General features: G+C 47.2%; 1 protein-coding gene across 1 annotated transcript in view; it reads right to left on the bottom strand.

Moving 5' to 3' along the window:
* The window catches only part of CCDC198 (coiled-coil domain containing 198), a 191144-nt gene that overhangs the window by 118015 nt on the left and 46361 nt on the right, over positions 1-26768 (bottom strand). The window contains exon 2 of the mRNA XM_085628005.1: positions 19057-19139. Within this exon, the coding sequence (XP_085484131.1) occupies positions 19057-19139 (83 nt within the window). The remainder of the gene's footprint in view (positions 1-19056; positions 19140-26768) is intronic.

The raw sequence follows: 26768 nt of genomic DNA, 5'->3' as shown, positions 1-26768 counted from the left end.
CAGGGACCAATGGGTCCTTGTCCTGGGGTGGGTACACCCCCTATCCTGCCTCTCTCCTGTGGGAGGGGGGCAGTAGCCTAATCCTGATAGGGTAGGGCCTCCCATCTTCAAGATGGCGAGAGCCCGGAGATGTGCTTCACCTCGCCTCCCCCACCTGCGGGGTGGGGTGGGCAGGCTGGCACATCCCCTGTCCTTGTATGGGGTTTCCGGCCAAGCTTCCCGCCAGAGTGGGGGGTTGCAGTGGCCTGGGGAAACTCCAAATGGCGGCATGCCTTTGAAGCTTCCCTTTGCTCATCCTGGGGGAGGAGATTTCTCACCTCACCCAGGATGTGCATTGTTGCAGGCCCGGGAGAGCAGGGGCTCTCCCACCCAGGGGTCCAGCAACGTGTCTGCTGTGTGGCAGCCTGGGCAGCCTCAGAGCAGACGTGGATTGTAAGTTAGCTGTAAGGGGGCATCTCTAAGATGCCCTCTGGGGTGCTTAGTACATTAAATCCTACACTGGCATCAGTGTGGGTTCAATGTGCTGAGAAGTTTGATACCAAACTTCCCAGGCTTCAGTGTTGCCAATATGGTGCTGTGGAGCTCGTGTTTGACAAGCTCTCAGCACCATGTATTCTTAAATGACAGCACTGCACTTACAGTGCCCAGGAATGGACCCGGGTACTGTAGGGGCACAGGGCTCCTGCTCCTGTGCCCACACCATAGGCGTAATGCACCCAGCTAGAGGGGTGGCTGACATATGCCTTGGCAGTGTAGGTGATGGGCATGGTACACAGTGATGTGTGCCATGTCGACTCTTTGTTTTGTCCTGCACCCAGACACTCAGCCTGCAAGGGCAGTGTGTGTGTAAGGGTACAGGGCCTCTGAGGGTGGCACAATGAGTGCTGCAGCCCTTAGAGGCCTTCCCTGGCCACAAGGCCCTGGGTACCTAGGGTACCATTTACTAGGGGCTGACATGTGGCTAGGGTTTGCCAATTGGGAGTTTGTGTGGTTTAAGGAAGGAACATAGGCCCTGGGCACCTGATTGGCAGGAACCCAGGGTACACTCAATCGAAGTACATTCAGCAATTTAGCAAAAAGTGGGGGCATACCATGTCAGAAAGATGGCACTTTCTCACACAACCCCCCCCCCAAACGAAAGGTGATGAGACTAACCTTGTCCTATGGAGTCTTCATTGTCTAAGTGGAAGAACCTGGCAAGTCCATCTGCATTGGCATGGGCAGTCCCTGGTCTGTGTTCCACTTCAAAGTCCATTCCCTGTAGGGAGATGGACCACCTCAGTGTTACACTCCTTCCTCTCCGTGCCTTACCTGATTCACGTCATGCCCGGAATAGCTCACCAGACGCTAAGGCGAGAGCGCTGATGGGGTGGTTAGCCGGATGGTGGAGACGGAACGAGAGCAAAACGGGAGTTAATACTACAACTCCCATGATCCCTGCACTTCCGCCACTAAGTCCGATCACGTGGGAAGAACCCGGAAGAGGTAAACCTTTGAAAACGCCGTTCGGCGTTTCACTCGTTGCTGATTATTCTCCCGATGCAGCCGAGATCCCCGACGTCTGCTGTTCGCCCGAGTAGGGTAAGGGTGCACATGCACCACCTGGATCATTGAGAGCCGCTGCTCTCGATATTGTTATTGCAAAGACTTCGTACTCCCGCCTAGACTTTCCTTGTGTGGCGAGAGAAACCCTACCCTGCTGTTCTTTGCTGAGTGTATACCTTGGCCGCTGGGCTACTCCATATTCATGAGTATTATTATTTCGCATTCTCTGTGTACAATTTCCTGGGTGATCTTAGGTGTTTAGTGGTACTTGTGTATGCTCGCCCTGAAACATTAACCAACGGTTGACATTGACTTAAATGCCACGGAGTTGAAAGAAGCATTTTAACTCCGGACCATTGTTTATTAACAGGGGGCCATGAGGCGGCAGTCTGCTCATCCCCTGTGAAGCGAAGCAAGTCAACCCAAGTGGTGTGTATGATAAAGAGCATATGATAGAGTGTTTGCTGTTTGCTTGGCCACAGAGTGTGAAGAGGTGTTTTCATGTTGCCTTCCTTTTGTTCCTAGAATCCTCTATATCATTCAGAACAGGGTATTGCTTGAGTGGGATCCAGGATGAGTACACCTGGAGAAAACATGGTTTAAGTTTATTTGCAGGTACGCATTCTTCCTCTAGAGTGAGTTGAATAGACATACTAAAGGAAAGGCTAATGTGTTGAGTGTCTTTTACTTTCAGATCTCCCTCCCAGCTGTTCCCATCCTTTCCTTCCCCTGCTTGACCATCCCACTCTCCTGTGCTTTAATAGCAGTCAGGGTTGGGGCTGTCGAGAGGTGGACCCCTTTTTGCATCGTTCCGCTCCCGAGGAATCTTCGAGTCAACAGAATAATCAGCCCACGAATTGACTTCCTCCTGGGCGGGTCGATGCAAAACATGGCCACATTAGAGGAAGTTGTAGGTGCCTTAACCTTAGTACAACAAGAACTAGCCGCTTCTCGAGCCGAAACAGCAGCCTTAAGGCAGAGGGTCGAAGGAATGCAACGCAACCCCTTTGATGCAGGTATGGGGCGGGTTCCCTTCGGTGGCTTTTCAGCCTCAGCCGCACCCTTCAGTGTAGAGCTGCCTACGCCTATTCCCCTTGCAGCTCCTGAAAGGTTTTCAGGAGATGCCCATAAGGTGCAAGTATTTATTACACAAATCCTGCTGCACTTTTCGTGTAAACCCAAGGCTTTCCCTTCCAACCAATCTAGAGTAGCCTTCACCATTTCCTATTTGAACGGTGATGCCGCACAGTGGGCTGTTCCCTTGGTGCGGCGCGATGATCCACTTTTGTATGACTGGGATGCATTTCGAGACGAATTTGAACGAGTGTTTGATCGCAGAGCCGCCACCTTTACAGCTGAACGTGAACTGCTAGAATTAAGACAAGGGAATAAAGATTTAGTTGTGTATGTCAACGCCTTCCAACGATTGGTTGCAGAGACCGAGTGGCCCGAGAATAAACAACGCGCGTTGTTTTATCAGGGCCTTAAGGATGAATTGAAGGACGTAGTGGCTACTATAGATCCTCAACCCACCTCTTGCAAGGCACTCATTGAACTAACCCAGAGGTTAGACCACAGATTAGCAGAACGTAGGGTGGATAAAAGGAGAGGAGAGAAAACCTCATTTAGGTTTGACCGAGCTAGACCAGCTCCTGGAGGATATAACTCCACTTCGGAACCCATGGAAATAGGTTCAGTTCGAGCCTCTCTTACCACAGAAGAAAAGGAGCAGAGACGCAAGAATTGGCTGTGCCTATATTGCGGAAAAAAGGGGCATTATGTGAGGGAGTGTTTGGCTAAACCTCCAGGAAGGGATAAAGAGGTCTTGTCCCGTAGGAGTGGAGAAAATCTGAAGACGGAAAACTTCAAGGCTCAAGAAGACAAGAAGGGAGGTTCTTGGGCATAAAGGCGATCCCTTCAGTACAAAACATTGATGACAGTTCGACGTCCCATTTGCATGTGTCATTACACCTCCATCTGGGAGAGCAGAAACGCCCCCTCAAGGCCATGGTAGATTCGGGAGCAACTGGTCTTTTTATAGATAAGGACTTAGCTCACGCCTTGAAATTAAAACTAATCCCTAAGGCCGAACCCGAAATTGTAATGACGGTAGATGGGCGGCAATTGGTTTCTGGCCCCATCCGGTACTGTACGGAAAACCTTGAGATATCTTGGGAAGAACAACATTGGGAAACGCTTTGTTTCAATGTGATAAAGGCACCCCAGTACGGAATCATATTGGGTCTCCCCTGGCTCCGGAAACACAATCCGATAATTGATTGGGAGAAAGAGACGATCGAATTTAATTCACCCTATTGCATAGAACACTGTAGTTCTAATCAACAGAGTACGACGAAAGGGTCCTCTCGAACGCATATGATAGCCACTGCTGAGGAGAAAGACGTTTGTTTACCTTCACCATACCACGACCTCCGGGACGTGTTTGACGAAGACCAAGCCAATATTTTACCACCGCATCGTAGCTACGACTGCCAAATTGATCTGATTCCCGGGGCTGTGGTGCCATGTGGAAGAATCTATGCGCTCACCGAACCAGAAAATGAGCATTTACGCCACTATCTAGACACATACTTAGACAACGGTTTCATAAGACCGTCCAAATCACCCGCTGCATCACCACTCTTTTTTATACCTAAGGCCAATCGAGAACTCAGAGCCTGTGTGGATTTCAGAGCGTTGAATAACATCACCATTAAGAATCGCTACCCTCTGCCCCTCATTCCAGTATTGTTAGACCAAGTACGCCGAGCGGTAATATATACCCGCTTGGATTTGAAAGGCGCTTACCATTTGGTAAGAATGCGTGCTGGTGATGAGTGGAAGACGGCCTTCCGCACAAGGTATGGCCTATTTGAGTACTGTGTGATGCCATACGGCCTATGCAACGCCCCAGCCGCATTTTAGTTTTTCTTAACCGACGTCCTGCGTGAGTTCCTTGATGTTACGGTTATCATTTATATTGACGACATCTTAATATACTCTGAGAAAGAAGAAAACCACGTAGAAGACGTTCGAGCGGTTCTGCTCACACTACGAAAACATCGCTTATTTTGTAAAATAAGCAAATGTGGATTCCACGTGAGGAGAGTGGAATTCCTGGGAATCATTCTATCGGCTGAAGGACAAGAAATGGCAGCACGTAAAATACAAGCTGTTTTAGATTGGCTACCCCCCAAAGGCATAAAAGAACTGCAGTGTTTTCTGGGGTTTGCCAATTTTTACAGACGTTTTATTCAGCAGTTCTCGCAAGTGGCGGCTCCTCTGACCAGACTACTGAAGAAGAACGTTCCTTATGTGTGGACAGAAGATGCCCAGAAGGCATTCACTGTGTTAAAAACCGCCTTCACCACTGCACCTATTCTTGCCCACCCTGACAGTGACATACCATACGTAGTGGAGGCAGATGCTTCGGATGTGGCCATTGGAGCCATTTTATCACAAAGAAACAAAATGAACGGGCAATTACATCCGGTGGCCTATATGTCCCAAAAATTAAACACGGCGGAAACCCACTACACCATAGCAGAAAAAGAACTCCTTGCTATCAAAGACGCCTTTACAGAATGGAGGCATCATCTGATGGGGGCACGACATACCGTAACGGTATATACAGACCATCGAAACCTGCAATTTATGAAGTCGGCTCGGTTACTCACTCCTCGTCAACTACGGTGGATGTTGTTCTTTGCGGAGTTCGACTTTGTGGTTACTTATAGACCCGGGACGGAGAATAGGAAGGCAGATGCCTTATCTCGTCGTGACAATTCCCTTGCTGAGAACAAACAGGAGCAGCAGGCCATCATTCCCTGCACAAAAATTGTGTGTGTAATACAAACAGAGAACTTCCTAGACCAAGTAAAACAGGCCATTAAAAGCCCCTCTTGGAAAACCTGGATGAAGGACAATACAGAATGGCACTTAAAGGACGGTCTTCCCATGCGCCAGCATCAGCTGTTAATACCTGTCTCTGCACTAAGAAAAACAGTCTTCGCTTGGTGCCATGAAGACCCATGCGCTGGTCATACAGGCTTGGAGAAAACTATGGAAAAAATTCTACGCCACTTTTGGTGGCCCAAGATTAAATAAGACATCGCTAAAAGAATCCAAGAATGCGTTGTGTGCTGTCAGGCCAAGGCAGACCATAGAAAACCTCAAGGGCTGCTGCAACCGTTACCCTCTCCAGAAGAACCTTGGGAATACGTTTAAATGGACTTTATCGTCAGTTTACCAAAGGATAAAGGCTGTACGACCATTTTAGTGGTCGTGGATAACCTAACTAAGTTGGGTCACTTCATAGCGTGCGCTGACCTGCCCTCCTCATCCCAATTGGCAACCTTGCTGCTCACAAATGTCGTGCGTCTTCATGGGATACCCAAAGTCATCATTACAGATAGGGGTCCTCAATTTACCAGCAAATTTTGGAAAACCTGGTGCTCAACACTTCATATAGCAAACAACACCTCCACGGCCTTCCACCCACAGACAGACGGTCAAACAGAACGTCTGAACCAAACCTTAAAGAAATACTTACGTTGCTACGTGGATCAAACAACGGACGAATGGGTGGACCTTCTGTGGTTAGCAGAAGTGGCCTACAACGACAGTCAGCATAGTTCCAACAAAATGACACCCTTTTTCTGTACCTATGGATTTCATCCACGCTTTCTTCCCATAGTGAAACCTCAGTATAATGAGAAAATACCAAGTGTACAAGAAAGGGTTACAGTGATTCAAGAAACTCTGAAAACCGCCAGAACAAACCTACAAAAAACCAAGGAACAATACAAAAAACAGGCCGACAAGCATCGTAGACCAGGTCCTACCTATAAGAAGGGTGACTATGTATGGCTGTCCACAAGGAATTTCAGGTTTCGCAAATACAGTGTTTTCAATCCTCGATACGTGGGCCCGTATCGCATAGTGAAAAAGATTAATCCAGTGGTGTTCAAACTCGCCTTACCCTCACACATGAGGATCCATCCGGTTTTTCACGTTTCCCTTCTGAAACCATCTGCCAAACCACCTCGACAACCAACGTCTCCTGCAATAATAGATGGACAACCAGAGTACGAGGTGAAGAGAATACTCGACTCCAAGTGGAGACGCAATTCCTTATGGTACCTTTTGGCTTGGAAGAACTATGGACCTGAAGAAAACTCGTGGGAGCCAGCAACTAACGTGCATGCCCCTCGATTGGTAAATCTGTTTCATAAAAAGAACCCTGGTAAACCTGGCCCTCAAAGAGGGGCCCCGAAGAAAGGATGTGCTGTTACACTCCTTCCTCTCCGTGCCTTACCTGACTCACGTCATGCCCGGAATAGCTCACCAGACGCTAAGGCGAGAGCGCTGATGGGGTGGTTAGCCGGATGGTGGAGACGGAACGAGAGCAAAACGGGAGTTAATACTACAACTCCCATGATCCCTGCACTTCCGCCACCAAGTCCGATCACGTGGGAAGAACCCGGAAGAGGTAAACCTTTGAAAACGCCGTTCGGCGTTTCACTCGTTGCTGATTATTCTCCCGATGCAGCCGAGATCCCCGACGTTTGCTGTTCGCCCGAGTAGGGTAAGGGTGCACATGCACCACCTGGATCATTGAGAGCCGCTGCTCTCGATATTGTTATTGCAAAGACTTCGTACTCCCGCCTAGACTTTCCTTGTGTGGCGAGAGAAACCCTACCCTGCTGTTCTTTGCTGAGTGTATACCTTGGCCGCTGGGCTACTCCATATTCATGAGTATTATTATTTCGCATTCTCTGTGTACAATTTCCTGGGTGATCTTAGGTGTTTAGTGGTACTTGTGTATGCTCGCCCTGAAACATTAACCAACGGTTGACATTGACTTAAATGCCACGGAGTTGAAAGAAGCATTTTAACTCCGGACCATTGTTTATTAACAGGGGGCCATGAGGCGGCAGTCTGCTCATCCCCTGTGAAGCGAAGCAAGTCAACCCAAGTGGTGTGTATGATAAAGAGCATATGATAGAGTGTTTGCTGTTTGCTTGGCCACAGAGTGTGAAGAGGTGTTTTCATGTTGCCTTCCTTTTGTTCCTAGAATCCTCTATATCATTCAGAACAGGGTATTGCTTGAGTGGGATCCAGGATGAGTACACCTGGAGAAAACATGGTTTAAGTTTATTTGCAGGTACGCATTCTTCCTCTAGAGTGAGTTGAATAGACATACTAAAGGAAAGGCTAATGTGTTGAGTGTCTTTTACTTTCAGATCTCCCTCCCAGCTGTTCCCATCCTTTCCTTCCCCCGCTTGACCATCCCACTCTCCTGTGCTTTAATAGCAGTCAGGGTTGGGGCTGTCGAGAGGTGGACCCCTTTTTGCATCGTTCCGCTCCCGAGGAATCTTCGAGTCAACACTCAGTAATTTTGGATTTTCCCCTTTCATCTGCATTAGCCATCTGAGAGGTCTGTGGTCAGTTTGAACTAGGAAGTGAGTGCCAAACAAGTATGGCCTCAGCTTCTTCAGGGACCAAACCACAGCAAAGGCCTCCCTCTCAATGGCACTCCAACGCTGCTCTCTAGGGAGTAGTCTTCTGCTTATAAAAGCAACAGGTTGGTCTTGGCCTTCATCATTGGTCTGGGATAGGACCGCTCCTATCCCTAGCTCAGAGGCATCAGTCTGCACTATGAACTGCTTGGCATAATCTGGAGCTTTTAGAATTGGTGCTGAGCACATTGCTTCTTTTAGGGTGTCAAAAGCCTTTTGACAACTAACTGTCCAGTTAACTTTCTTGGGCATTTTCTTGGAGGTGAGTTCTGTGAGGGGGGTCACAATGGACCCATACCCCTTCACAAACCTCCTGTAGTACCCAGTCAAGCCAAGGAATGCCCTGACTTGGGTCTCGGTTGTTGGAGCTATCCAGTCCATGATGGCCTGGATTTTGGGTTGTAAGGGCTGTACCTGGCCTCCACCTACAAGGTGGCCCAAGTACACCACAGTGCCCTGCCCTATCTGGCATTTGGACGCCTGATAGTGAGACCTGCACTCTGCAGAGCCTCTAAAACCTTCCCAAGGTGGATCAGGTGATCCTGCCAGGTGGAGCTAAAGACAGCAATATCATCAAGATAAGCTGCACTAAAGGACTCCAACCCAGCCAGGACATGGTTCACCAACCTCTGGAAGGTGGCAGGGGCATTCTTTAACCCAAAGGGCATCACAGTAAACTGGTAATGCCCATCAGGGGTGGAGAATGCTGTCTTTTCTTTTGCTCCTGGGGCCATGCCAATCTGCCAGTACCCTGCAGTTAAGTCAAAGGTACTGAGAAATTTGGCAGCCCCCAATTTGTCTATCAGTTCATCTGCTCTCGGGATAGGGTGAGCATCTGTCTTGGTGACAGAGTTGAGCCCTCTATAGTCCACACAGAACCTCATCTCTCTCTTTTCACCCTGTTGATGAGGTTTGGGGACCAGAACCACTGGGCTAGCCCAGGGGCTCTCTGAAGGCTCAATGACCCCTAACTCCAGCATCTTGCTGACCTCAGCTTTGATGCTTTCCTTGACTTGATCTGACTGTCGATAGATTTTGTTCTTGACAGGTGCACTGTCACCAGTGTCCACATCATGGGTACACCAGCTTGTCAGACCAGGGGTCAGGGAAAAGAGGCTAGCATATTGTTGCAAGACTTGCTTGCAGTCAGTCTGCTGTTGGGCAGAGAGGGTGTCTGAAAAAATCACACCATCTACTGACCCATCTTTTGGGCTGTAGGATAGGAGGTCAGGGAGTGGCTCACTCTCTGCTTCCTGTTCTTCATCAGTCACCATCAGCATGGTGATGTCAGCCCTATCATTGTAGAGTTTAAGGCGGTTCACATGGATGACCCTTTTGGGTGTCCTGCTAGTGCCCAGGTCAACTAGATAGGTGACCTCACTCTTTCTCTCTAGGATAGGGCAAGGGCCACTCCATTTGTCTTGGAGAGCCCTTGGTGCCACTGGCTCCAAAACCCACACCTGTTGCCCTGGTTGAAATTCAACCAGTGCAGCTTTTTGGTCATACCAGTGCTTCTGGAGCTCCTGGCTGGCCTCAAGGTTCTTGGATGCTTTTTCCATATACTCAGCCATTCTGGACCTTAGGCCAAGCACATAGTCCACTATGTCCTGTTTGGGTTCTTGAAGAGGCCTCTCCCAGCCCTCCTTTACAAGACACAGTGGTCCCCTTACAGGATGACCAAACAGAAGTTCAAAGGGTGAGAAACCTACTCCCTTCTGTGGCACTTCCCTGTAAGCGAAAAGCAAGCATGGTAACAGGACATTCCACCTCCTTTTGAGTTTCTTAGGGAGTCCCATGATCATACCTTTCAATGTCTTGTTGAACCTCTCAACAAGGCCATTGGTTTGTGGGTGGTAGGGTGTAATAAACTTGTACTGCACTCCACACTCTTTCCACATGTGTGTTAGGTAAGCAGACATGAAGTTGGAACCTCTGTCTGAAACCACCTCCTTAGGAAAACCCACCCTGGTGAAGACACCCAGGAGGGCCTTGGCTACTGCAGGAGCTGTAGTAGTCCTAAGTGGAATTGCTTCAGGGTACCTAGTAGCATGATCCACTACTACTAGAATGAATTTGTTCCCTGAGGCTGTGGGAGGTTCGAGTGGACCCACAATGTCCACACCTACCCTTTCAAAGGGGACCCCCACCACTGGTAGTGGAATGAGGGGGGCCTTTGGGTGGCCACCTGTCTTGCCACTGGCCTGACAGGTAACACAGGAGCTGACAAACTCCTTCACCTTTTGGTGCATCTGGGGCCAGTAAAAGTGACTCACTAACCTTTCCCAAGTTTTGGATTGCCCCAGATGTCCAGCTAGGGGGATGTCATGAGCCAAAGTTAGGAGGAACTCCCTGTACTTCTGTGGCACTACCACCCTCCTGGTGGCTCCAGGAGTGGGGTCTCTTGCCTCAGCATACAGTAATCCCTCTTCCCAATAAGCTCTGTGGGTACCACTGACATCTCCCCTGGCTTCTGAAGCAGCTTGTTGTCTCAGGCTTTCAAGAGTGGGACAGTCTCGCTGACCCTGGCACAGCTCTTCCCTAGAGGGTCCCCCTGGGCCCAAGAGTTCAACCTGGTAAGGGTCAAGCTCCATGGACTCAGTTCCCTCAGGGGTATCTACATCCTCTCCAGGGGGAGAGGGGTTCTGAGTGTTTGGCTGTACAGAAGCTGGTCCCCCAGTCTTCTTGCCCTTCCTCTTGGTTGGTTGGGCCACTATTCCAGGCTCCAAACCTACTTTTTCACCCTTCCTCTTGCTCTGTGCTCTGGTTTGCACACACACCAATTCAGGGATGCCCAGCATGGCTGCATGGGCCTTTAACTCAACCTCAGCCCAGGCTGAGGTTTCCAGATCATTTCCAAGCAGACATGCAGCTGGCAACTTTGGAGAGACCACTACCTGTTTCAGGCCAGTAACCCCCCCCCCAGCCTAATGTTACCATGGCCATGGGATGACTAGTGGTGACACTGTCAGCGTTGGTGACTGGGTAAGACTTCCCAATCAAGTATTGCTATGGGGAAACCAGTGTGTCTTTCACCATAGTGACACTGGCACCTGTATCCCTCAGAGCTTCTACTCTAGTTCCATTTACCCAGGGGTACTGTAAGTATTTCTTTAAGTTGGGGGGGCACACAGCCACAGTGGCAAACTCCACTTCTCTCAAGGAGACTAAACTTGCTTCAGTGTGTTCCCAGATTTGCTCAGGGTACACCTCTGATCCCATTTGTATACTTGCTGCCCCAGGAGTGGCTGTACTGGGTGCCGTAGGGGCTTTGTTTTGGGGGCAAGATACAGTTAGGTGTCCCTGCTTCTTACAGGTATTACACCAGGCCTTTAAGGGATCAAAGTTCTTCCCCCTATATGGTTGGGGCACATAGGGAGTAGTTTGGGTCCCACCCACCTGAACAGGTTTTTGGGGCCCTTTGGAAGACTCAGACTTTTTATCTTGGGGATTCTCACCACCTTTCCCCTGGGGAGGTTTTGTGACCACCTTCTTTTGGTCACCCCCAGTGGTTGTCTTGGTCACCCTAGTCTTGACCCAGTGGTCCGCCTTCTTTCCCAATTCTTGGGGAGAAATTAGACCTAGGTCTACCAAATGCTGATGCAACTTTTCATTTGTGCAGTTACTCAAAATATGTTCCTTCATGAATAAATTGTACAATCCAGTAAAATCCTGCACACCATGTCCAGCTAACCAACCATCCAGTGTCTTCACTGAGAAATCTACAAAATCAATCCAGGACTCGGTCTGGGTTTTGTGAGCCCCCCTGAATCTAATTCTATACTCCTCAGTGGTGAATCCAAATCCCTCAATCAGAGCTTTCTTCATGAGGTCATAGGATCCTGCTTCTGGCCCAGAGAGAGTCAGAAGCCTGTCCCTGCAGTTACCAGAGAACAGTTCCCACAGGAGTGCCCCCCAGAGAGGTTTCTTTACTTTCCTGATATCACAAGCCCTCTCAAAGGCTGTGAACCATTTGGTGATATCATCACCTTCCTCAAATTTAGGGACAATCCCTTTGGGGATTTTAGGGTCAGAAGTTTCCTCCCTATCCTTGTTTTTATTATTGCTGCCACCATTGATGGGTGCTAAACCCATCTCTCTCCTTTCCTTTTCTAGGGCCAGGAGTCTGGACTCTAGATCTATTCTTCTGGCCAGCCTCACAAGGCTGTCCTCTTCACTGGGGGGTCCCCCAGTGTCGTCTCTGGGACCAGAGCCACCTGTGTGGTCTCTAGGTGCCCAGATGCTATGTCTTGAGTTGGAGGGTATGGGTGCCATCTCCTCCCTAGGGAATAGTATGGGGAGGTTGCTGTCCACCTCCCCTGTTTCCCTTTCCTCATCTGACTGGCCATCACCATGTTCAGCTGGGTGGTCTTTAGCATACTCAGCCAGGAGCTCCTGGAGCCCTTGTTTGGTTGGATGCTGACCCATTTGTAAATTTTTGAGTTTACATAAGGACCTCAATTCCTTGAAAGACAAGTGTAAGTAAGGTGTGAGGTCGAGCTCCTCCACCAGGTCCATGTTATTATTATCACTAATAGCTGGGTTTGTTTGAGACATTCTAACCTGACAGTTCTAACCCTCTACCCTGACTATAGTGACTTTTATTTTTCTAAAATTCTAATGGGACTTAAGCAAGGCCCTAGCAAGACTTTTAGTAATTTTGGAAAAACCAATCAGAATTCTAAAGGCAATTTTTAAGAGTTCTGTCGTGTGATCAGATGGTAACCAAGTAGTCCAACAAATGCAAGTTTGTATCCCACCGCTGATCCACCAATGTGAGAAAGTGGCTCTGTATATACTGTTCCCTAATAGGTACAGGGTGTACAGAGTCCACAGTCCCCCAGAGGCTGATAGAGGTCAAAGTTAGGTATGACCTTACTCTCAAAAGTGGTAGCTTGGTCGAGCAGTAAGGCAGTACCAGAGGACAGTGTAAAGCATTTATTGTACACACTCAGTCAGCAAATGGTTTCACACACTCAATAACTGAACTCTAGGCCAATGGTTTATATATATAAAATATATGCTTGTTTTATTTTTAGAACCACAAAGGGGGTAAAAATATACTTTCTCAGAATGAGAGGTTGAATATAAATACTTTTGTCTTAAGCAATAAATTTGTGTAAACAGTCACAGTTGGTTGCAATAAACAATCCTATTTCCTAAACATAACAATGCATTGAGCTCAATGGTAAATTCAGGTTATTTGTAATAAATTACTTTTCAGATTACTTTTGGAATTCCAGGTCTGGCTCCTAGAACCAGCCTTGGGTCAGTATTCAGAATCAAGTGATGAAAGTCGACTTAATAACTGTAATGATTTTTAAATAATATTTAGCTATTTCAAAAGTTAGCACTTAGAAAATATTTCAAAGAAAACATTCAATGGATCTCTATGGCAAGAAATTCACATTGCAGGTAGAGTACTTTATCGTTACTTTAGTAATCCAGGACTGGGTGCCTAGACCCAGGACTGGGGTCCTTATCAAAAGCAGGTAAGTAATTTCGTTTGCAGAAATGGTACGATTTTAAAAGAATATTTCAAATTTGCAAAAATAGACAGAAGAAATTTCACAGAAAAGCAGACAGTGGTTTCCTATGGGAGAAAAATGAGTTAGAGGTAAGTATAGTTGTGAACACTTTTCAGGGTCAGGGCTGGGCACCAAGATCCAGCACTGGGAGCTCACCTAGGAGCAGGTGAGTAAATTCGTTTTTGTCACTTGGCTGATTTTTGGTGAATTTTTGCAGTTTTGAAAAGTTCACACTTAGAAGATTTTTGAAGAAAAAGCCAGTCAATGTTACCCTATGAGGAAAATGAAGTTAGCGGATTAAGGGTAAGTACTCGACTGGCAGAGTTGAAATTCCGGGCATGGACTCAGGGGTCCCCCAGTGTCAGGTAGGTACAGTTGGTTCACCCTCAGCGGTTTCAGGACGGCCGGGTGCAGAGAGAGTTAGGCCCAATGTTATCCTATGAGGGATAGGGGGGCCTTGGTTGGTGGCTGCTGTCTGGCAAGCCACGCGGCTGTGGGAGCTGGGCTCCTGGTCACTTACTCAGGGCAAGTGGGGAAGTAGGTTAGTGTAGAGAGGGCACTGCCAGGGCCACTCGGGCGGCTGGGTGCAGGGTGCTTTTGAGCCTTCGGGCGCTCAATGGAAATCAATGGGAATGTTCTGGTTTGGAAAAAGGCTGCAGGCTCGGGGACGAGGATGTTTCAGGTGCCACCACCACTTCGAGAGGTAAGTTGGGTAGTTGTAGGTTAGGTGGGTACCCCGGGATTGGGCACAGGGGGCCGCAGGGCGCCGGGTGCAGGGGTGCCTTTTGACGTCGGGAATCTTACCCTCTGGTTGATCGCGGTTGGGGTGGCACTTGGTTCTGAGGCTGCAGGCTTCTTCCGGGATGTCGAGGGGGGTCCTTGGGTGCCGACTCGGGGTCACAGTCGCCGTGGGGTCGTCCTCAGGGTCTTTGTCCACTCCGGCACTGGCCAGGCTTGGCTGGTGCAGAGTGTGTTGGGTCCGCGGTCCCAGGCTGCTGCCAGGGGTTAAAAATAGGTTTCTTGAGTAGAGCCTCTACTCATGGGAGTCCCAGGGGCTTAGAGCCAAAAGGTAGCCAGGTCCTCCGGGGTTGGTGAGGTTGCTGGCCACGAGAGATGCCACGCTGTTTTAGGGCTGGGGCCTAAGCAGTTGGTGTCTTCTTCTCTTTTTAGCAGCTGCAGGGCAGGTCTTTGTTCTTCTTGCTCTTCTTGTAATTTTCTATCTGGAATCTAAGGAAGGAAGGTTCAGGGTGCCCCTAAATACTAGATTTAGGGGCGTTACAGGTAGGTGAAGGCCAGGGACCAATGGGTCCTTGTCCTGGGGTGGGTACACCCCCTATCCTGCCTCTCTCCTGTGGGAGGGGGGCAGTAGCCTAATCCTGATAGGGTAGGGCCTCCCATCTTCAAGATGGCGAGAGCCCGGAGATGTGCTTCACCTCGCCTCCCCCACCTGAGGGGTGGGGTGGGCAGGCTGGCACATCCCCTGTCCTTGTATGGGGTTTCCGGCCAAGCTTCCCGCCAGAGTGGGGGGTTGCAGTGGCCTGGGGAAACTCCAAATGGCGGCATGCCTTTGAAGCTTCCCTTTGCTCATCCTGGGGGAGGAGATTTCTCACCTCACCCAGGATGTGCATTGTTGCAGGCCCGGGAGAGCAGGGGCTCTCCCACCCAGGGGTCCAGCAACGTGTCTGCTGTGTGGCAGCCTGGGCAGCCTCAGAGCAGACGTGGATTGTAAGTTAGCTGTAAGGGGGCATCTCTAAGATGCCCTCTGGGGTGCTTAGTACATTAAATCCTACACTGGCATCAGTGTGGGTTCAATGTGCTGAGAAGTTTGATACCAAACTTCCCAGGCTTCAGTGTTGCCAATATGGTGCTGTGGAGCTCGTGTTTGACAAGCTCTCAGCACCATGTATTCTTAAATGACAGCACTGCACTTACAGTGCCCAGGAATGGACCCGGGTACTGTAGGGGCACAGGGCTCCTGCTCCTGTGCCCACACCATAGGCGTAATGCACCCAGCTAGAGGGGTGGCTGACATATGCCTTGGCAGTGTAGGTGATGGGCATGGTACACAGTGATGTGTGCCATGTCGACTCTTTGTTTTGTCCTGCACCCAGACACTCAGCCTGCAAGGGCAGTGTGTGTGTAAGGATACAGGGCCTCTGAGGGTGGCACAATGAGTGCTGCAGCCCTTAGAGGCCTTCCCTGGCCACAAGGCCCTGGGTACCTAGGGTACCATTTACTAGGGGCTGACATGTGGCTAGGGTTTGCCAATTGGGAGTTTGTGTGGTTTAAGGAAGGAACATAGGCCCTGGGCACCTGATTGGCAGGAACCCAGGGTACACTCAATCGAAGTACATTCAGCAATTTAGCAAAAAGTGGGGGCATACCATGCAAGAAAGATGGCACTTTCTCACACGCAGGCCCTCAGAAAGCACTCGGGAATCCTAGCCCCCCGTCCCCACTTCTGATGGTCGATAAACCAAAGTGATACAGGGGGTCGGGTAACCAGACCGCGGAGGCACTCACTCAGCCCCATATGTTTCTAGGAAGTTGACTCCAGCGTTAATCCATGCTATGGAATAACCATTTGGAATATTGTTTGTACAGGGCCTGATAGTCATCTTATAGAGAAGCGAACATTGCTCTAAGGCCTCAGCACTGTCCAGCAGTTGGGATAAAGCATAATCCACTGACCTTGAGTAACCTTGTCACTTTCATAGGAAAAAAAGGCCTCACACTTTGTGGAAAGCTGTGACATCCTCAGAGATGTGGCTAATAATGGTGTAGCAGGTGCAATGACATCAGGGGCCATAGAAACCCACAAAATACCAGTTATGATCAGATTTTTACGAACCTTACAGCAGTAATGGGGCATTTTCCTTGCTTTCAGCAGGATCTAAGGCACGCATGCTACACCTTCGGGCCTTCAGCTCCTATTTTATTTTTTGGGCTGGCCCTGTGTTTTCCCCAAATTGGACTCAGCATCCCATAGGTGCTCCACGTGCTTCAGTTTCCTTTACATTAGAGCACAAGTCTCTGATGGATTTGTGGACCCCCAAAGCTTATCCTTCACCTATAGTTGAGTTTGGTTAATAAATCAAGCCCCCTGCTGGATTGGAGGGGATCCAAAGTGAGTCCTCAACCCAAAATGGAGGGTGGTGCTGCCCTATGCAGAGACTTGTGCTTGCTGGCTGCCGATTCCATTGCAAAAAACAGGAAGAGGGAGAGAGAAGCAGGGATTCATTAAGCTTCCCAAGCCAGTACTTAAATAATCAAAAAGAATGAATCACTTAGGTCATTTTCCAGAGTCTCTTGGAAATTTTCTGATGAGAACCCTCAGCCACACTGTCACAGCAGAGGTATATCTTAGGTATATCTTGGTTCTCCGCTTATTTGATTTAGTGGGATGAATCATCATAGGGTCTTGGCACCTGAGTGTCCTGTTCTACAGGTGTTCATCATCCTCCACCAGGAGGGAGACTGTCTAGTGTGTGACAATCGTGAGTGGAAACGTGTTGGAAAAATGAAAAATCATAAAAAATATCTTCTCCCCTGTGTAGTTTGTTTTTATTTTCGCAGGGGAGGGATAAGGTTAAAAAAGTGGGCAGTGCTGAATTGGATAATTATAGGTCCAGAGCACCTGGTGAGTGGTCGGTCGACATGTTTCAGCCTGTGACGCCCAAAAGGGTTGGATAGCTTTCTTCAGGATGAAAGGATCCAGCCGTCTCAATTGTTGAGGAGCTGTGTATGTGTTATGTAAGGGGAATGGATTCGCTCACCCTATTAGGGCAACAGGTTGTATTTAATGCCTGTTATGGACATGTGGTAAGGATTACAAGACGCAGTGCCGGCCTCATGGAACTGAAACGCCACATAGATTCCAGCAATAGACCAAATTAAGGCCTATTACCACGTCTATAACAGGCATTAAATACAACCTGTTGCCCTAAAAGGGTGAGACAAGAGTAGATTGTATTCTGGTTTTTCAATTCTGAAATGGGTATGGATGCATGCAGAGAGGCCAGTATATGGGTAGTAACTGGGATTTCAGTTGAGGAAGTAGGAGTTCCAGTGGCAACTTTAAGGGGTCATGAGACAGACTCACAGACTGGCCAAGCCAGATACACCCATAACCAGGCATCATTCAGGGGCACATGATAATGATATCGTGCAAATTACAAGACACGAGCTAAGTAAAGAATTTAAAAAGGAATTATTAGAAACTCAGAGGAGATTGCCGGTGTGAAAGTGCTGCCATGCATGTCTGCTTTACTGCTGCAGGGTGTTAGAGGGTTACAGGTACTTGTGGCAATTAATATGGCGTGCAAAGAAGTCAAAAAGCAGTGACTCAGTTCTGCAACCAAAATAATACTGCTTCAGGAGAATACGGGGACACTTTATGTAAATGTACATTTTTGTCTTGGCAGGATGGGGTCCGTCTTCAATGTAGAAGGATGAAAAAGTATTTGATGGTATAGATGATTTATGTTATTGCATTGAATTTTTGTCTTTTTATTGGGCACGTTCTAAATTTAGTATTGATCCTGAATTTCATGTTGTGCAAAGTTCACAAAAGTTCCCATTTCAGAATGTTGCATCACTATTTACTTGCTGGACGCTTGTAGCTGAAAATATTTTGCCGGGGGATTTTTCCGACCTGGACTAGATTCCTGCCAGATTATTATCTGACTTTCTTCAAAAGTAACTAAAAATGAACGCATTACTGCTCGGTGGCAGGCCTTTTATTGTGGTGTGACAGGTAATTTCTTTTGATGATAGCTAAATTTAGATGTTTAAAGTGGTACAACCTGTGCCCAGACAGTGTTAACATTGAAAAAATGACTAAATATTGAAGTAATACTGCAATAAAATGTACTGCATTGAGTTGCATAAATTACCTTTTTTTTATGCATAATTTAATTAACCCTGCTGCATAATTTTTTCCTCCCTTGCCACTTCATTCCAGTTGCCCTGGATAAGAGGTAAATAGGAAGAAAGAGCCACATGGGTGTGCCAAAGAACCGGTAAACCCAGCAAAAAAAATGGAATTATGTAAAACCTGGAGAACTGGGTGCTAAGGGAAGGGGCTGAAAAACAAATTAGGAACTGTTGAGTCTTTTTACAAGGGAGATATCAAGAAAAAATAATGCCACATCCCAATAGAGAGTTAGTAATAAATACAAACAATTCCAATATATTCGTGGTATACAGCTGCTCATAGCCTTCTTTTTCCAATCGTGTTGCTGCAAAAGGTACCGGATTACTTCCGGTATTAAACGCTAAGGCAGGATACACACATTGGACCACTCATGGCCGTGCAAGCAGCTACGTTCAGGTAGTTTCCGGCAGCACGCATTCTTAGTTCCCACAATGCACTAACCTAGCAACGTGCCTTGCAGTGAACGGTAGACTGGCACGTTACGTTAAATCCAAGTCAATTCTCATGAAGTCTGTTAAATTCCGCTTACTTGAAGTCTTCGGGGTGGGTGCCTTTTGATTATACTCGTTTCTTCATTTCCCAGCTGGATGTCAAATGAAATGGGCCTGGGCACTAAAATGGTCAAAAACAAGCCGGCATTTAATTTTAGTGCAAGGTGGAGTTAATCATTACCCCTAGTGTTTCATTCTTTCAGATTATACTTTAACAAGATGCCATTCAGTGAGCCAAAAGCAGACGCTAATGAAGTAAACAGAGCAGCCTGATACCTGTCGTCTCGAGAGACTGATCTGCAAAAAGCCCCCTGATGAGCGACATTTTGTAAATAGTACATATCCTCTGTTATAGCCGATTGACTCTTGTAATGCAGTTCATTTGGATATGCACAGCGGGCAGACTTTCTTCTAGAAGGGTATTTTATCTCATACTACATAAGAAATGAGTCATCCATTAAGGCAACAGAACAAAACCAACAGGACTGTAAGGAGCACACAGTCTTATTCATTGTGATACAGTCCAATTAGATCTTTGACTGTATTATTTGAATATGCACTTACAAGGTTGTTTCTTATATGAGGGCATTAAATGCAATTTCTGTTGATTTAGAGGAGATTTATGTGCACAAAGACGTATTTAGACAGAGGGGCTGAATTATAGGGTGCTCCATCACAAACTTGACGGTGTACCCTGTCTGCCAAACTGACCATCCTCCTGCTCTATTTAGGGTCAGGTGGATAGCAAGATTTCCTTTGACAGAGCCCTAATTGATTCCGTTAATGTAAAGCTTCCTGCAAGAGCCCACACATTAGGGGCCCTCAGAGGAAGGGCATTGCACCGCCCACCCTCTTTAGGAAGGACAGTGTGATGTCCTTTTTTTGTTAGTCAACAGAAAAATCAAATAATGACCCCCCACCACACTCAGGAAAAAAAATGGGCGTGGAGGCCAGTAGTTTAGGAAGTTTGTTTTAGAGAAAAACATGTTATTAATTTGCTTGATGGTTGTTAAAAAATAGATGGTGGACATCCTCTAATCTTTTTCACCCCTGAGAGGAACTATCATGACAGTGGTTCTTTTAAAGGTACAGATATCACTGCTGGGCCAGTGGTGATCTCTAAATTTGGTGGATGGTAGTCAGGCAGGGTGGCGGATGTACAGTCTGCTGCCACGTGATGGACAGAGTATCATCTTCCAAACTCTAGATATGGCCAAGAGTATTATCGGCATTTCTACATAGCAACACATTGAAAATATTTTTTTAATGGCATTAAGCATGCAATTGGGCCTTATTACAACTTTGGTGGTGTTCCAGCTGCACTGCCACTGTGCCGTCCACTGGAGGACCGCCAAAGCAGTGGTCGCTTACTCGCAGCATTTCGCGTTTAATACTGGTTGGGCGGGCGGGCTGTGGCGGTCTCATGGCCTTGGTCTGTTAGGCTCGTATGAGAGCCTAACATACAGTCTGCCACCATGACAGTGCCTGCAGCACGTTCCTGCACGGTGTGGCATGCATGCCACACCGTGCAGGAATGGGGGTGCAATTCCAGGGTGGGAACAACATGTGCCCCCCTGCATGCACCCCAAGGCCCAGGAGCTGCACGGGGACCTGTTAGAGACCCTTTGTTGCCTCTCTACCACCGTCTTCATGGTGTGCGGCGGACAGGTAACTCGTAATATACTCTACGGTGTCGCAGAGACACCGCCAGCATATTGCAGCTCCCTGATTGCTGCACAATTGCCGCGGAATCCTGAATCCCCGGCGGACCCAGTGGTCCTGTGGGGGTTCGACCGCCCAACTCGTAATACTGCGGATGGGCCCGCAGTGTGGCAGTGGTCGGATCACTATGAGTACGGCGGACCTATGGACCGCCGTACTAGTAATATGGCCCTTAGTCTTTATCACCAGTTTATGAAAGAAAGTGTCATGAGAATCAATGTACAAAATTGGCTGTGGCCTAAGAGCTTGTAAGAATGCTATAGTTGAAAGCTTTTGTGTTACACGCCAGAGGATTTTTTTTTAAATCCCCCAATGAAAAAAAAGCTAATTTAATTTAACACAAAACATATGCAAATACAATAGTAATATTTAATTCACTTTTTGTAAATTTCACAAAAGTGAATTGACTGTCATTTTAACTCCACACAACACGTTTGCTAGATTTTTATTTTATTGTATCTATGGACATGAAACACACTTTCTATTCTTTCTTTCGCTCTCTTTCTCTCTTTCTATCTTTCTCCGTTTCGGACACATAAATTGGTCTAAATGCCTGATTGGGTAAAGAGTGGATATTTTCAAATTAATATCCATGAAAAATAATCTAAAAAGGCCCAACAATCATTAGCAAAAAGAAGTAATCATAGATAATTTTTCATTTTCAGTTTGCTAGTATTAGCAAAAATATTGAAAATTTACTAATTCAGAAATAATTGTAACACAGGAGGATAATCCAATCAATATGAGATTATAAACATATTACATCAGAAGAAAGCTAAAAAATAAAAAATGTCAAAGTCTATGAGTGGCCTGATTGATATAAATAAATGGATTTGAAGTGGAGGCAGCAACCAGTATTGGTTAGAATTGGTTACACCAACTTTCCTCATCCATGACATTTAGAACGCACCGCTACGGAATGTTATTTGATTCATTTACTGTTTCCTGTTTAATAAAAGTAAGTTTACTGCATAATTTAAATAAATTGATGCTTCCACACCATGGAATTTTTGTTGTGACTATCCTTATTTCTAGTGTTCGTGACCTAATCATTTTCCTTCTGGGGATTTGTTTTTTTTTACTCTATTTGTTAAGGAAATGCAGAGTTGATGAAAGGTTTTGCACAGCAATTTGAATTTGAAAAATAAATAGTGAAATTATTTCAAGATTGCCAGATAAAAAATATTTTCCCAGAAGACGGCTTTGTTTGAAATTTTAGGGAGGTAAAATGTTGGTTATTTTTTAAATCACGTAACATATATTGTTTTCATGAATATGGCTTGACAAACACTGCAATTGTGTATGAAGTTGTTTGTTTATTTTCCCATATACCATTTGCTGTCAGTGTGAATATGATTGCGGAGTTCTGAAATATTAAAATATGCCTTTTTAAGAACAAGGCTTGCTACTTGTCTTTAATAGTCTGTCTTTCATTTACTGGCTTGGGATCCTGTGTGATATGAATTCACCAGTTTGTGTTCTTTCTGTTTATTGGCAAAATAAAAATAAAAAATGCTAAATTACCTTTGCTTCATTTTTACTAATTTATATGTATTGTCCAGTAGAGTCCACTTCCTCTTTCAAATGTAAAATTTAAAATGATTCTGTTTATAGAAAAAAAAGAAACAATTTTGGAATGCCCCTTTCAGGCAGAGAATGCTTGAAAGAGGCCCATATTTACAAAGCCCTGAAAAGTCATGCCGGATGACTTTATGTGGTCTTGTAAATATGAGCAAGCATCCTGGGCACTGGTGCGTCAAAAAAAGTGATGCACCGGTGGCGCAATGGCCTTGTAAATGAGGCCCATATTTTATTATGTATTGTAGAAACTAGCAAACAGGTGTGTCCCGCATGAAAGCAAGATCATACATGTCAGCAGTCTCAGTTCATAAGTTAGCTTTTCAGAAGTACATACCGCACATGATAATAAAAAACATTTGCATAGCCGATAAGTCTTACCTTTTGGATGCCAATGCAGACCTACTAGTTTTGCCATTGTTTTTTTGCCACACCAGGTTACTGTGACAGGGGCCGCCATGTAAGAAGTACACCTGATTCTGCATATGGAGTCTGAACACTATGGCCCTCATTATGATGGTGGGCGGACTGCCACCAACATCCAGGACCACGGTCCGACCGCCGGATTTGGATACCAGCGGTCAGAATGCGGCAGGCGGGGGAAGGACCACCACCTCCAACAGGCTCAAGGAACCCGTGGTACAAAAGGGTGTAGTAATGGACGGAGCATCAGAACCAATCAAACACTCACACCCAGTCAACAGATCTGGGTTTGATCCATCACCGTTCTTTAGCCCACTCTGCCACCCCAGTTCAGACATGGCCATATGCAAATCAGTCTGACACTGTGCCTCATAAGAACAGTCCAGCCCGAACTGCCAAGCCATGCCTTCCCTGGACCAGAAACAAGCTTCCTAGGACCGGTTTCTGTCAAGGAACCCGTGGGGCGGTGGTCGAACAGTAATACCTACAATGAAGGCGGTGCCTGCGCAGGCACCACCATAGGGATTACGAAGTCCATTTCACACAGCATTTTCATGATGGTCCCACTGCCATAGAAAGGCTGTCAGAAATTGACTTTGGGGGCCTCTACTAGGGCCCCTGTCCCCCGTGGGCCCTTGCTAATGGCCAGAGGGGCACGTGGTGCCCCCCGAACATCCATGCACCGAGTGCCAGGCACCACATGGTGTCTGCCACACGGTGCATTGGTGTTTTTAAACATGGCTTTCTCTACTGTGTCCTGTGCTGCAGCCTTTTTCAGGGTCGCAGCACAAGCCACAATAGTAACTGCATGTTTCTGACCGCCTTCACAGCGGTCGTATCATAATATGGCAGGTGGAACCGCTAACTACATGTCAGACAGTCTCCATCTCGCAGCGTCCGACCGTCATTGTAATGAGGCCCGAAGAGGGTTGTTAATTACACAAATGCATGTGAAAATGCACCACATGTGGCTCAACATTCTGGGCAAATGATTTAATCTCCCTGTGTGCTCATGTAAAGTGCTTGAGTACCTTTGGTTTTCTAACAACGTTACCATCAATGCCATTCAAGTTTATTTTCATTCTTGTGTGTTATCGTAATTTGAGGAGAGGATGTGGCCTTAGGGCTGGAGCAGTCGACCTCGAAGCTGGGGAACGGGGTTTGAGTCTCGGCAACGATGCTCAACACCCTGTGATTCTGGAGAAATCACTTGGTCTCCCCGTGCCTGACAAACATGAATGTGTTCATCTGTAACGAAACTGGTGCTTATGTAAAGAAATCTGATACCCAATGTCTCGGGTCTAGTTCGCGCTATATAAAACTCTAAAAATAATTCAGTTTTGGAGGTGTTGAGCATGAGGCGGTTGTCAGTTAGCGAGTTTTGATTATCCAAAAGGGTAGAGTTGAGTGAGACGAAGTCTTCAGGGGAGGTGATTTTCAGATAGAGTTGAGTGTCATCCGCATACATATGGAAGAGGATGTTCGCGGCATTCAGAGCATTTGCCAAGGGCTCTAGGAATAAATTGAAGGGTATCAGTGATAGTGCCGACCCCTGGGGAACACCCACCGAGACTGAGGAGGGCTGGGATAGGGATTGCTTTATTGACTTTTTGTGATCTACTATGGAGGAAGGACGTAAACCATCGCAATACCGGCCCTGAGAAGCCCATCCTATGTTCAAGGCTGGATAAGAGATTGTCGTGGTTAACAGTGTCGAAGGCTGACGAAAGGTCAAGGAGAATCAGGAGCTATGCTTCATTGTGGTCTAACATTAACAAGATGTCATCCAAAATGTGAGTGAGGGCAGATTCTGTGCTGTGTTAAACCTCACATAATCTTTACAGCAGTATTTTCTAATGAAATATGTTTATGTTTTGATGTTCAGTCACTACTTAAATTACCAATATAGTATGTTGGCCATATAATCTGCCAGACCTTAAAGTAACTGTCTCCCAAGGTAATATTTGGAGAGCAGATGTGGTGTAACAACCAGAGCTGCAGCCTTTGGATTTGAAGGAACCAGGTTCGAATCTCGGCATTGGCTTAACATTCTGGGCAAATCATTTATTCTTCCAGTGCACTAATGTAAAGCACTTGAATACCTTTGTGTCGAAAGCGCTCTATATAATTATGTGATTTGGAGTCTTGGCGTGTACTCATTTGCAGTGCTCTTGAACAAAGTAAAAAGTAGTAGGGCACTGCTCCATGGAAGTAACCAATTAATGAAAAGGTGGGACAAAGAGGAAAGATTAACCACTCAGAAGCAAGGATTTTTAAAGGACACTGACATTAACAAATGAAAGCAGTGAGCGGGCTGTAAGCCCACAAAGTATATCCATCATGTCTCAGAGAGACAGCTCAATCGCTGTCTAGGCTTCACCTAAAAATGAAGTTTTTTTCAAATTATGGGTGATCTGCTGCACACATCTAACATTCCAAGTAAGCTGGATAGTTTGAAGGCACAATGTTCAGTATATGATATGTCTTGATACCTATCAAGAAAGCCTTTTATCACCTTCCGGAAACATTTTTTAAAACAGGCATAAGGGACATAATTTTAAAGTTAGACTGTAATGGAAAATCCTTAGATTTATGGAGGAGATCATAAATCCAGGAGAAAATCCACCGCTTAAATGTCCTCCACAGAAGTATAATATGGTGGAGGAAATTCCTGTGATGTATTCTGGTATTTAATGTAGTAAAATACCCACATTTTGGTGCCGATCACGATCCGGTAAAAAAATGGCCCGTACGACTCGTATCCGGTCTTTTTACCGTACGAATCGTACAAGTGCCGTACAAACTGGCAATCACGATTCGCACGGTAAAAAGTCCATACGAACCGCCTTGGGAATTATTCCGCACACGTCCTCGGGTCGGAAAATGTGTCCGACACGTCCTCGGACGATTTACCGTACAAATGTGAAAAGTGAAGTCCGACCGAGGAATCACGATCCAACCCGTGCGTCCGATCTTACAAGCGTATGGTAAAAACACCGTCCGCACCGAACTCCCATAGCAACCATGGAGACATGTGCCCGCATACACGCCCAACACTCCCCCCAGCACCCATACATCCGAGTCGTACTCCCCGTGTATGTACACCCCCCCTGTATGTACACCCGTGTACGTGTCGAACCCCCACCCGTGTATGTACACCCCAGTACGTTCGAGTCCTACCCCCACCCCTGTACGTGTCGTACCACCGTGTATGTACACCCCTGTACGTTCGAGTCGTACCCCCACCCCTGTACGTGTCGTACCACCGTGTATGTACACCCCTGTACGTTCGAGTAGTACCCCCACCCGTGTACATGTCGTACCACCGTGTATGTACACCCCAGTACGTTCGAGTCCTACCCCCACCCCTGTACGTGTCGTACCACCGTGTATGTACACCCCAGTACGTGTCGTACCCCCTCGTGTATGTACACCCGTGTACGTGTCGAAGCCCCACCCGTGTATGTACACCCCAGTACGTTCGAGTCCTACCCCCACCCGTGTACGTGTCGTACCACCGTGTATGTACACCCCAGTACGTTCGAGTCCTACCCCCACCCCTGTACTTGTCGTACCACCGTGTATGTACACCCCAGTACGTGTCGTACCCCCTCGTGTATGTACACCCGTGTACGTGTCGAAGCCCCACCCGTGTATGTACACCCCAGTACGTTCGAGTCCTACCCCCACCCGTGTACCTGTCGTACCACCGTGTATGTACACCCCAGTACGTTCGAGTCCTACCCCCACCCCTGTACGTGTCGTACCACCGTGTATGTACACCCCAGTACGTGTCGTACCCCCTCGTGTATGTACACCCGTGTACGTGTCGAAGCCCCACCCGTGTATGTACACCCCTGTACGTTCGAGTCGTACCCCCACCCCTGTACGTGTCATACCACAGTGTATGTACACCCCTGTACGTTCGAGTAGTACCCCCACCCGTGTACGTGTCGTACCACCGTGTATGTACACCCCTGTACGTTCGAGTCGTACCCCCACCCCTGTACGTGTCGTACCACCGTGT

Source organism: Triturus cristatus, chromosome 9, assembly GCF_964204655.1.
Source record: "Triturus cristatus chromosome 9, aTriCri1.1, whole genome shotgun sequence".
Lineage (NCBI taxonomy): Eukaryota > Metazoa > Chordata > Amphibia > Caudata > Salamandridae > Triturus > Triturus cristatus.
Note: the sequence above shows the minus strand (reverse complement) of the source record. Positions and strands in the feature narration are given on the sequence as shown.